General features: G+C 40.2%; 1 protein-coding gene across 1 annotated transcript in view; it reads left to right on the top strand.

The window, feature by feature from the left end:
* Positions 1-13651, top strand: part of CPB2 (carboxypeptidase B2) — a 56639-nt gene that overhangs the window by 25481 nt on the left and 17507 nt on the right. Inside the window, exons 3-6 of the mRNA XM_080799122.1 lie at positions 752-876; positions 2393-2501; positions 5690-5791; positions 8217-8321. Coding sequence (XP_080655248.1) covers positions 752-876; positions 2393-2501; positions 5690-5791; positions 8217-8321 — 441 coding nt within the window. The remainder of the gene's footprint in view (positions 1-751; positions 877-2392; positions 2502-5689; positions 5792-8216; positions 8322-13651) is intronic.

Genomic DNA, 13651 nt, shown 5'->3' with positions numbered 1-13651 from the left:
GGAACCCGATGCGGGACTCATCCCAGGATTCTGGGATCATGACCTGAGCCAAAGGCAGTTGCTCAACCAATTGAGCCACCCGGGCACCCTACATGTATGATTTTAGACAAGTTAGCTATGAGTATTAATTTCTTCACTCTTTCCAATGAAATCATAACAATGAAAATAATAACAATTGCTGAGCCCATAGCAAAGTGTAATTATAACGGTCAAAGGAAATGACTATGAAAGTGCTCAGGAAAAGCACAGTAAAATAGAAAAAAGCAATGTAAAGATTATTGGAAGGCATTGCCCGAAGTCCATAATCAGATGAAAGAAAAGGAATACCAACGGGTTAATAATACCAGGGACATGGACTTTTTATTAAAGAAGATCAACACATGATTACTATGATTAACCTTCTCTCTAGACAGAATTTCATTTCTCCTTTACACATCTGACATACACAGCCAGCTATATAGTTGGGTCATAAATATGTTCATTCACTCATTTATTCAATATTCAAGTATCTATTGAGAGCCCTGTATGTCCCAGGCCCTCTTTAGCAACTGGGGTTGCAGAGAAGGAATAAAACAAGCCCCCAACAAGATAAATGTTTCCACTGCCACGTGTGTGAATGGTGACGGGTGACCAGTGGCCAGGAAATGTCTTTTTCATTTCTCCTATCGACACACTCTTATGGCTTTAGCTACGGATCAGAATGCTGTGAATGACCTTTTTTGTTTTCCCTTTTCCCCCTTTGAAAATTCAGATTGTTCTCTGGCAGCCAGTAACAGCTGATTTAATTAAGAAGCAGAAAGAAGTCCATTTTTTTGTGAATGTGTCTGATGTAAACCATGTGAAAGCCCATTTACATGACAGCACAATCCAATTCAGGTAAGTGGCATTCAGTATTTATTGAGTAGCCTTTATAAGCACCTATGATGCATTTTATTAGCAGACGGTATAATAGCTTCCAGGAAAAATAAACACTTAATAATGAACATGGCAACATGGACATCTCTGAAGTGGACTGGTGAGGAGGCCCCAGTGGCTAGCTCTGTGACCTTCGACAAGTAGCTTAATCTCACATGACCTACGTCCCTTATCCGAAAATGCCTCAGACTCAGGGATCTGGGGAGCCCCTTCGAGTTCCTCCTTGTTCCTTCCTTCCCGTGGTTCCTCTACTCTGTGCCTAGACCTGGGAAGCAAAATGGTCATTCACCTTAGCAGGTGTTCTCATATCTCTTGAAAAAGCAGCTACTAAAGGGGATTTGGCTTCCTCCCTTGCTTCACAAGATCAGGGAACATTTCTGAATGTCTGGCCCTAAACTAAACATTGTATCAGAGGCAATTTCTGTTCAGACTCCATGTCCCCTTTCTCTTGGATTCTCCTGTCCAGGGTCTCCTTCCTGCATCCACTGTCCAAGAGCCAGTCTTCCTTCTGCTACGCTAGTACTTCCTGGAGGCCATGCTCTTTTCTGTGTATCAACAGGCGGCCTTTGGATAATCCACTATGATAATTACTAATAATATGTTTTGTGTGTTTACTGCCTTCCAGGGACTGTGCTGATCCTCCCTATACATTGCTTCATTTAACTCTTATTTAACTCTGTGAGAAAGATACTATCCTCATTATGTAAATGGAAAAATGTTTCGTATTCACAAAGGAATTTTGTAAGATCATACCACATAGAACATAGCAGAGCTAAGGGCTGAACCCAGACTCTTCTGATGTCAAAGCCTTGGCTTTTATCTGTTGGCTTAAAAAAAAAAAAAGGAAAATGATATTAAAATGATAGCTAACTTTCAAACTGTTCATCCCAAGTGAAGGAAAAGCTTAATTCAGTTAAAATGTTAGCCTAGTTAACAAGGTGGTACTTCTCAAGAAACTTAAAGAAGGTGAATTTCCAGTATTCTTCCTTTCCCTGTGCTTCGATTTCTCTAGAGATCTGACCATCTTTGGCTATGCAGAACATCTGGTATAGGCTAATGGTTGTCACAATGAAAAACAAAAAGAAAAGGCTTTCTGCTTCTCCTTGGTCCTTAACTGAAAACAGAATAATAACCAATGTTATTCTGGATTTAAGAAAGTTGTCCATTAACCTATATGTTAAAGACACTGATAAATCACAATCGAGGAATGTTGGTAATGGTGCGGAAAGGGTAAGTTTTTGGAAGCTCTAAAAACATACCACATAGGATCCGCTTTCTCTCCAACACGCATGTGGGCTTTATCAAGAAGGTTTGTGAATTTCAGCTTAGTACAATATTCTGGGTTATTGTTTGCACCTTGGTGACTTTTGCTAGTTAGATATCTCCATGATTTTTCTCCATGCTCACCTGTTGTGCCTGCAGTGGGCAGGGAAAATAAGAGAAAGAAAAGAAATCAGCTCTCCTGTTTTGTCCCCAGCATCTTGGTGGAAGAAGTGAGAGATCTTATCCAACAGCAAACTCTCAATGACACAGTCATCCCCCGGACCTCTTCCTCATATTATGAACATTATCACCCACTAAATGAGGTAAGTCATTACAATTTCTCTCCAAAATTACTACTTCCATTTAATTAGCATTGCCATTTCAACCATGGGATATTATTAAAGAAAAATAATTAGTGAGAGAGGGTTAAAAAAAATCGTGATTAGGTTGATTATATGGTGGTAACTTATCCTCTTGTAGATGTCTTCCCTGAAAAGATTGCATTGTATTTTGTAAACTGCCTCTAAGCAGGCTGTTTGTCCGCAGCTGGGAGTATCTCTGTTTGGAGTAATACTGCATGCTAAGGAGTAACAGGAAATAAAAAATAGGACCTTCTTATTGAAACTGCTACCAAAAAATTAACAATCCAATTAATCATGTCTCTTTGGACCATTACCCTGATTGTACTCTTACTGAATAATGGCAATATTATCTCACCGAATTAAAGGAATTTATTCACTTACATTCAGTACACTGTAAACAAGCTCATTTTATTCCCCTTAGGTAGAATCTATTTACACTAATAATAATAATAACAACACCTGTATTTTAATCATTCACCACCTGTACTTTAATCAAAAAGTTGACTTTTTTTCCTATCAGTACTTACAGGTTCCAATTTTTCTAGAGGGAACCTGAGAAAGATGCTGTTGACTGAAGTAAGCTTTCATGTAATCCTCTAAGAACCATATACCCATATTTGTTAGTTGAAGGGGTCAACTCTTTGGAGGACTTCCTTTTTTATGTAGTTTGCTCCAAGTAATAAAAATCCCTTGATACATTTTTTCTTTCATAGGAGCATGCTGCTCTATTGCTTAATATAAGTATTTTTATCATCTTTGGCTAGGTGCCCAGAAGCTGTTAAGGACCGTATCCATGTTTTTAAGACATCTAAGACTTAAGAAATAAGAATCAATTTTCTGTTTAATCTTCAAAAGCATCTGTTCCTTTCCAGTTAGTTAAACCAGAACTCAGCCTGCTTCTAGAATCAATGTGCCTGGCCGATTGATGGGGAACTTAAAATTGCATCCCCTTCCTTTATCTCCCCTCTCTTGTCTCTATTCCGCTGAGACCTCTTCCCTCCAGCGTCCATCATCAGCCCTGCAGAAGCAAACTTGATGTCAGCAGTTGCAAAGCTCGGTCAGGGTGATTTGCAAAATAGGGAAGATAAACACGTCATGGCTGTCTCGAATTTGGTGGGGAGGGAGGAATGTCTTAAGAAGAAGTATTTTTAAGTAGTTTTTAAATATTTTTTAATTCTTTTGTTAGAAGAAGGTTACTTTTTCTTACCTCGTCTCCAGGAAAGACATGGGGGGTGGCGGGGAGGCGGGGGGAGACACGACTGTGTTAGTCAGCCATAACAAAGTGCCACAAACTGGGTCACTTACACCCCAGAAATGTACTCTGTCACAGTTCTGGAGGCTGGAAGTGCACAGTCAAGTTGTCAGCAGGATTGGTTTCTCCTGAAGTGTCTTTCCTTGATTTGCAGATGGCTGTCTTCTCACTGTGTCCTCACGTGCCCTTCTCTCTGTGTGTACCTCTGTGGTTTTTCTGTGTCTGTTTATGTCCTAATCTCCATGTCTTATGAGGACACCAGTCAGGTTGGATTAAGGCCGACACTAAGAGCCTCATTTTAATTTAATTACCTCTTTAAAGGCCCTATCTTCTAATACAGTCACATTCTAAGCCACAGGGAGTTAGAGATTCAATATGTGAATTTGGAGGGGAACACAGTTCCCTTCGTAACAATGACATTGCAGAACACATTTTGCACCTCTCCTCCCTCCCGCCCTCAGTCCTTAGGGTTCATAGGAACCTTAGCCATCTTGTGCTCAGGAAATTCCACCAGGTCCTTCCCTCCCCTTCAGCACTGATCGCTCCTTCAGCTCTCCCCACAAGGTCACCTGGTGGGTGGGAGGGGTTCTTTTGTCATTGATTCTTACTAGGAAATCTTAATCCATGGTAGGGAGAAAAACAAAGGGCCAAAAAAACCTTCTTAAAAAAAACGGCAAAAGACAAGCATTATTCGAAGGATGTTACCTTCATTAACCCAGATTAGATTGTGAAATGAACCAAGTTTTCTGTAAGGCTGCCTTCATCCAACACAGCCTCCATAGTTGCAGGAAACCCCCGGAACCAGTAACACAAAATATTTTCATGTAGTAGTTCTTTCAGATGCACTCATGCCTTAGAAGTGTAGCACGGTAAACAGAGCCCCAATGAGGAAACCTCTGATGGCTAGACACCCAACACCTCAGACACTGGCAGCATTGGTATTTGGTGACAGGTAGGCCTTTCAAGAGCATCTTAATTCCCAGCACTGGACAACCACTCACCTAGTGATACTACTCTAAGAGCATCCATAGGCAAATGGTGCCCAGTTCCCATCAGCTAGGATTGCAGTTTGAAATTACCTCTTGTTAAGGTCCCAAAGATAAGGCCAAAGACTCATCATTTCCATCTCAGAAGGTATAAAAGTACAAAGGTGGCCCCTGAGAAGTTGGTCTCCATTAAAACATGACTGAATCCCATCATTCAAACTGTGCTTTGAAGTGGACACTAGCCTAAAGTCAGGGCCAGAAGGTTTTGTTTTTTTTCCTTCCACTGTAGTCTTGACAGAATCACCAGTACCACTAGACTTCCAACCAGGAAAAAAGTTCTGAATCAAACTTCTCAGAGAAAGAGATTTTTTCCTCCAGATTGTCCTCATCTTTGCATTCTCTCACTTTACACAACTTGTGGTGAGTATACCAGTCTCTAGTGGGAACAATGGCACTGCTATTTATCCTGCACAAAGACAGTGCCCAGGACTTCCTTGGGTTACCCTTGAAAAGTGAATATTTAAAAAAAAAAAAAGTCCTATAGAAATGTGAACTCATGAATGAATGGTAAAGAAGATTGTATACACAGAGACAGGGATTCGATGTGATGAGCCTTTAAAAATAACTTTCAGGAGATCTATTCTAAAGATTAATTTTTCCTGCTTTGTCATAAGTTTCTTAGTGCTTTTCTACTCTTCCTCTAAACCTTAATACCTTTGAAAATTTTAATTTTATTGATTTTCCTAAACAGCAGAAGAAACACCAGGCTGTAACTGCTTTGGTTCCTCCCTCTTTCTTTACACAAAGGTTTTAAAAGGATCGCCTTGCCTTGCAGAAGTTGTCTGCTTCCTTTGACCAGGGAAATGCTTTGAATTTGCGCTGTGACTAACTGCTGGTTTCTGTTTTGATAGATCTATTTTTGGATGGAAATCATAACTGAGAACTATCCTGATATGGTTGAAAAAATCCACATTGGATCCTCATACGAGAAGTACCCACTGTATATTTTAAAGGTGTGTTGCAGGGAGAGTCACTCATCTCTCAACTTTGGAGAATGTATTAATTCTCCACTGCTGCTTGTTATAACTGGGATTTTTTTCTTTGAACTATAGAAATATCTGTATTACAAGTGTTCCTCAATGTTAATATCCAGCTATTTGAGGATTGGTTATCACCTTTACGTTCTTTCTTTTACCAATGCAGTGCTGGTGTGAGAGTAGAATTCCTATTTGGGGGATCTACGCTGTCTCTGTTTATGGGACATATATAAGCCATTTAACCTTCCTGAGCTTTGTGGGCTCCCCTCATAAAAGGAGGGGAGTCATTTGGATTATTTTTCAAGTACTTTATTTATTTACACCCACCACCACCACCTCTGACTGGCTTACCTGGGAGGCAGGGGGAATGGAGAGAAATCTGTTGTCAGACAAATACTGATACTGATCTAGTTTTTGGAACCAAAGAAACAGCTGAGCAACCAAACCCAGGGGGAAAAAAGGGACCATGGCAATAGGACTAATATGAAAGTTTCTGCTCCAATCCCTGTCCATTTGGTTTTTTATTTTTAGTTGAATAAATTAGCCTTTGTAAAAGTCTGTGAATATGGCCAAAGGAAGAATTTTTGGGAGCCATGAAACCATGCTAATTCCTGCTATTAATTTCTAATTCTGCATTTCTTTTTTTTTTTTTTTTTTTAGCAATTCCCTTCCCCCCCCCCCCTCCAAATAATTAGAAAGCAGTTCTAGGAAAAAAGTAAGCATCAGAAAAACACATTTGATTTAATAACATTTAATTTACATATAGTTTCCCAACATTACCTCTCTAAATTGTGAGAGATGAGAGTCTTTAGTCATCCAAGGATAAGATTTTGAGTCAGGGCTCCTGGTTTTCATCTGTTTTGATAAGAACCTGCAGTGCAAACTCAAGGTAGACATATGAAACATCAAGTCCTCTTGACAGCTGAGTTGGTCCATCAAATTAACTCCATGCAGTTGTGGTCTACCCATCTATGGAATTTGCATTCGGCCCTATTGTGTATACTCTTCAGCACTTTTGTTTCTGGAACCCAGATTCACACATTAGAAGATCATGCTTCTTGCATGCCTTTGTACCAGTCTTACTTGACCAAGGACCTGCACATGATGGGAGTCTCTGGTGTTCCTTCATTTTCCAGTGTCAAGATCAGTGCCAAGAGAGTTTGCTTGGCACCGTTAGACAGAAAAGTCAGACAACTCGTCCAGACAACTCAAGATTTTTTTTTAATTGCATAGATTCAATCAGCCAGATAGTTCTTCTCTGTGTACTATTTCATTCTTTGAAGCCAATGCCCTTTGACTTTCTCTGTTGCTTTCTTACTGGATTATCACTGGCTCCAGGTTAGTTAAGCAAAAACTTCCCTGAGTGCTGCAGAATGGCAATAAACATTTAACTCTCTCCTTTTCTTTTTTTTTTTTAAGATTTTATTTATTTATTTGACAGAGATCACAAGCAGGCAGATAGGCAGGCAGAGAGAAAGGGGGAAGCAGGCTCCCCACCGAGCAAAGAGCCTGATGCAGAGCTCGAGCCCAGGACCCTGAGATCATGACCTGAGCCAAAGACAGAGGCTCAACCCACCAAGCCACCCAGGTGCCCCTAACTCTCTCCTTTTCTTATTTTGGAATTTCAACTCCACGTATTTGTTTAATTTTGTAACACTCAGCTCCCACCCTTCCATACCCTCATTGTGTTGAAACTAATTTTTAAAAGCATATGAACCATGATTCATTTTGTGTGGAGATTTTCTTGAGAACACTTCTGAAGACACCAAAGTCTATCACTGATGACAGATTGGGAATTCTTATTCCAGAATGGGAACTTGCACTAGCTCCCCATACCATGAATCAGAATGAGGCCTCTGTTCCCGGGCCTGGTGGTAATAAGTTTCTGTGAACTTAGATGTGTGCTTCATTTTGTGTGAAATGGGGGTAATAGTCTGCACCCTGGGGAAGATGGTAAGGGAGTCCAAGTTTATCTTCAGCATCACTGGCTTCCCTTCCCAAACCTTTCTTTCTTTCCGTGTCCTACAGAAAACTGTCCATACTACACGTACCTATTTACCTCATGGAAGTGTCAAAATACAGCTGAAGTTCTAGTACTCTGGTCTTTGTTTCTACACTTCCACGTGCAGCTCTGGTATGACTAAGTAATTGTGGAAGAACAAAGAGGGCCCTAAATCAAATGTTCTGAGTGCAAATGTCAATCCCGATTCTCACCAGCTATGTGACATTAACTAGTATCCTTTAATCTCACCACCCTTTAATGTCCCCAGGAAACCCTAAAAGGAATGCAGAGAATAATATGTGTTTCACAGATTTGTTGCAAGAATTAAATATAAGCACTATATAAATGGAAGTATTATCCTGAAGCTTCTTGTTATTGTTGTTGGTTTTCTTTGGGCAGGTTTCTAGAAAAGAACGAACAGCCAAAAATGCCATATGGATCGACTGTGGAATGCATGCCAGAGAATGGATCTCTCCTGCTTTCTGCTTGTGGTTCATAGACCATGTAAGTATTTACATTCTTTTCTGCCAGAGTTTCTCAATGCATGGCCTAAGACGACATGTGCAGAATCAACTGGACTGTTTATTAAATGCATTTTCCCAGGTTGCATTCTAGAATTCTCAACTTAAACTCTTTGGTGGTGAGATTTGATAATCTATAATTTTCACAAGCTACCCAGATGACTTTGTGCACACTAAGTTTGAGATACAATTTTAAGCACTTAAATCACCCTAAAGATTGTCCACCTTTTCCTTCCTACATTTCAGGCTAAGGCTAAATGCTGGAAAATAATCAAGAAATATTTTGCAATAGTAATGTGTTTACTAAGGACCATAGTCTGCCCTTGGAAATTGAACATAAAGTACAACATTACAGAGAAGATCATATATTCTAATATATTATAATGGGGGATTTTGTCCCTGAAGAAGGCCTTGGCAGCAAAAAAAATCCATATATAAGACAAAGAGTATGGCATAAAAATAAAAATTATAATGACTATAAACCTCTATAATAAATGAAAACATAAAAATTCTGCTTCACTTCCTATAAAATGGGCATAAATGTTCTCTCTATTGATTTATATAAAGAGCCTCTACTACTGGAAGAGTAACTTAAAGTATGTGTCCTTCTGATAATGGTTCTGGTCCCTGTATTCACAGGTATACAACTACACAAAATAGATTTGTTCTTAAAAATTAAAAGATAGTCACTTAGATTGATCTGTCTTAACAAATGAGGTACATCAAATGTAAAAACATTTCTGCCTTTGCTGGGTCTGGTCAAATACATCATCTTTGTCTACCTTCTCCTGTCTTGCCATCTGCTCTTCCCCCTGATGGGAGCTGCAGCAATCCTGAGCCTTCTGCAAAGTTCCCAGCCAGCATCAGTACTACCTTGACCAAATGAGGCTAGTTCTCAAATGACTAGATCCTTAATACAGCCCAGACATTTGAGGATCCTTCCTCAGGTTGGGTAGTTTTATTCATTTTGGGTAATGAACGGAGTACCACTTAGTGGAGAAAGAAAGGTGCAAAGCAAGCAAGAAAGAACACTTCTTTTTCCTTCCATCACTGAACCTGGAAAGGGCCAGAAAGAGACTCTAATTCATATTGACTCCAATTCCTGTTGGTGAAGTTGTCCTTACTTGCCGTCCTTCTCAAACTGACACCTCTTCTCTCCTTTTACACATGCTCTCCTCTACCCTGCCTGCTTGCTGAATCTTTGCAAGATTAAATTATTTATCCCACAAATATTTATAAATTGCCTATGAGTTTCCAGACTCTGGAGATACCATGGGAAAGGAGATACAGCCCCAAAACCTTACCATCAAGTATTTTGCCCCAACAACGGGAGTCTGATTTTTGTAGCCCAAAGCAACACAGTCAATAAACTCTTTTTAATGGACATTTAAGAATGTTCTTGCCTGCTTACAAATAATTTAATCATTTTTCATAATGATTCAAGCAAAGGAAAAGGAAATTCAAGATTTTTTAAAATTGCGATTCAAACAGAAGGAAAAATAAAAGATTTTAGCTTTATAAATTTTGTGTGGATGGATTTTATGTTTAAAAAGTAAAGAACCCAGGGGCGCCTGGGTGGCTCAGTGGGTTAAAGCCTCTTCCTTCAGCTCGGGTCATGATCTCAGGGTCCTGGGATCGAGCCCCATATTGGGCTCTCTGCTCAGCAGGGAGCCTGCTTCCCCCCACTCTCTCCCTGCCTGCCTCTCTGCCTGCTTGTGATCTCTGTCTGTAAATAAATAAAAATTAAAAAAAAGTAAAGAACCCAAAGATGAAGTCTTAGCTTTTAAAACTCTGTAAAGAAAACCTATACCATTCCTGTGTTTCTCCTTTCCTCTTGTACAACCACCACTCACACAACACTTCTAACTCCAGATACATGGGTACTTTCCCCACACCATGCAATTCTATAACACCTGCTGTATGTCCTACAATTTAACTTAATTCTGACACTATCTACATGGAGTCAGAGCCCAGTGGGTAAGGGCTCAGTCCCACAAGACTGCCCCTCTCACACTTCAGCTGCCAGTTTAAAGTCCAGGCTGTGCTTCTGACTAATCAGCTATAAATCAGAGGTTCCCACGACCTCCTCCTAGGTTTGATTAATTTGCTAGAGCAGCTCAAAGAACTCAGAGAAACAGTTTACTTACTGTTTACTGGTTTGTTATGAAAAGGATACGATAAAAGATACAGATGAACGTCTAGGGGGAAGAAATGTCTAAGGCAAGGTGTGTGGGAAGGGACGTGGAGCTTCCCTGCCCTCCCCCACTGAGCCACCCTCCCAGACACTCTACACGTTCACTAACCCAGAAGCGCCCACCGCCCCCCCAGCCCCATACCTTAAGGATTTTTCAAGAGGCTTTATCATGTAGGCACGATGGATCATTAACTCAATTTCTAACCTCTTTCCCCTTCCTGGAAGATAGGTTTGGGGCTGAAAGTTCCAAGATCCTGGCTTGGTTTTTCTGTTGACCAGCCTCCTTCCAGGGACCCACCGAGAGTCACCACATAGAACAAAAGACATTGTTATCACCCAGGAAATTCAAAGGGATTTAAAAGTCCTGTGTCAGGAACGAAGGTCAAAGACCAAATACTAAACCAAAAGATGCCTTTGTTGCTCTTATCATTTATGAAATTACAAGGCCTGTGCCAGGAACAGAGGGGATGTGGGGCAGAGACCAACATATACACATATTTCTATCTCACAGTCTCTCACTCTTCTCCAACTCTATATGGTACAGTCTCAGCTTAGGGGAAACCCATTACTCTACACTTTGGGGACCCTAAGGTCAGTCATTTCTTTCTATGCCTCTCATTCATCCTGTGGAGGCCAAATTAAGATCCCTTGTACTAATGTGAAGGCAGGAGCTGAGGCTGACTTGCGCATGATTGCATCACTAGGACCAAATTCAGCACAGGGTCTGGCACATCATTGGATCCCAAGCAGCACGTGTTGGGCATCACACCTTGTTCAGTACTTTGTCTGCCAACTGGCTTTTCTCAGTGCCAACCTCCCTCTGGACCTCTGACCTGCAGAACTCTCATGTAGCTGCTCACAAAGTTGGCACTCTGCAACTTCAGGACCTCCACAGAATTCTTTCAGCTGCCCTTCACCTTAACTGACATGTGGCTTGTGAAGGACACCGCTTCACGGAAACTCCATCGGGGAAAGAGGCTGTTCTTTCATATCTCTCTACGCTGAGGGGCCAGAGGAGTAGATCAGTGTTCTCCTGTCCTAATACAGGTATCCCTTACTTTCCAAAAGCTCACATGATGCCACTTCACTTTTACAAAAGACTTTTACATTCATATGGGAATGGCTTTCTTCATCAAAACAAAAAAAATGTCCTTCAGATTTCTTTCAGTCAGCAAAAATAGGTACTAATGTAAAAGTGTTTGGAAAGTAGTGGACACTTTTCATTTTATGCCATTTTGGCAGATGGAAAGGTTTCAAGGCACGTTCTACTTTCAGATAGTGTGGGAAACCTGTTCTGCTGTTGCCTTTTTACCCAAATTCCTGATCTGATCTGGTTGAACCACCCTTGTCTTTTCTTTTTACTGTCCTCTAATGGTCTCCAGATAATTCGCTGGAACTCAGCTCATGTTTTTTTATTCCTCTCCAATTCTTGCCCTTATTCGGAGTGAATTCGAAGTCTGTATGTCCATCTATCAAAGTCCATCTATCTCAGCAACTTGAACTCTACATCCACAAACCTAACCTCAACTCTACTTTAGTAAATTTCCCCCATGGCCATCCTCTGTATCTCAAAAATAATTCTTTCCCTGACCTCTAGATCCAGAATATGGCCAAGGACAGTAACCAGGAATGATAGGAGGAGCCACTTAAGACCACTTAATTTCCTCTCCTACCTCTGTCATTCCTCACACCTGTTCATCACCCATTCACCCATAACCTGACTGTCTTGTGCCTTTGATGTGCTCTTCAGGAGTTCTAACCCCAAACACCCCACAGAATTAACTGTCCTTCTGGGCCATCTTGTACATCTGATTTTATTATCATATTTTGTCACATTGACTTTTTGCTCTTTCCTTTCAAACTTAACATTTTTACCAGCTTGTTAGGAACAAAGATCATCTCTAAAGTCAGTTTTTGGTGTTGTTACCCATAACTCGGCATATTATTTGGTCCGTAGAATCAGCATTCAACATTGTCTTGTTATATTTAAAATTTAAATTAATGCTTCAACTTGAAGCTCAAATACAACTCGGGAGTCCAGAGCGTATCTACCATCGCTCTAAATGCTTTATTGTCATTGTAGGAAAACTGGGACTTACAGCCCTTTGCTATATTTCTAGTGGTAGAGGGAGTAATGCTTTATTTTAAAATTTTTCATTTGTAGCATCTTATATGCCTTTTTGTACTACTTCATTCTGTCAATGGCTATTGGTTGATTTGTTGGGAGGTGTTGCTGTTGTGATTGTTGTTTTGGGCGGTGATAAAGACAAAGCTTTGGTACACCCCAGAAAAAGATTGGATAGTAATCATCTGCCGCAGGTCGAGCTGCTAGGAATCAGACAAGCCTTTATCTCCCATCCCGTAATCTCTCTTGTGCAATCCTCCCTGTAGTTTCATCTTTCTTCTCTTGTTTTTATTACTAGGATAGCTATTTCAGTTATGTTACTTGTTGGTAAATCATTCCTTCAACAAATATTTATTTGTGTGCCAGGAATAATTGTTACCATTTGCATGTCAGGCACAATTTCTTCAGCCACCTACTTCATTAAGGGTGATATAAAACCATGACTCTAAACATATTTATAAAATACCACGAAAACTCATTGGATAATACATGTTTGGAGAGCGCCATGATATACAAATCACAAATTAATGGGGAAAGAATTATTAGATTCATAAGTATGCTCAAGTATGGTTGAAAATGTTATTTTAAAAAAAAATCATGTCTTTAAAAAACAGGTGAGGGGTACCTGGGTGGCCCAGTGGGTTAAAGCCTCTGCCTTCGGCTCAGGTCATGATCCCGGGGTCCTGGGATTGAGCCCCACATGGGGCTCCCTGCTCAGCAGGAAGTCTGCTTCTCCCACTGACCTCTCTCCTCTCATGCTTTCTCTCTCTCCCTCTCAAATAAATAAAATCTTTAAAAACAAAAAGACAAGAAAACAGATTTGTTGAAAGAATTAAAATTTAATTTTAATTAAATTTTATATAAAATTTAATTTTATATAAAAATTAATATATGTCCGGTTATAAGGACAATGTAGAAACTATCTAGTCATATCTGGGCATAGACAAGGTTAGTTTAAACTCTGATCAATATGGATTATTGAAAAAGGAGTGGG

The sequence above is a fragment of the Martes martes genome (assembly GCF_963455335.1).
Source record: "Martes martes genome assembly, chromosome: 3".
Lineage (NCBI taxonomy): Eukaryota > Metazoa > Chordata > Mammalia > Carnivora > Mustelidae > Martes > Martes martes.
This window is presented reverse-complemented; position numbering and strand designations above follow the sequence as displayed.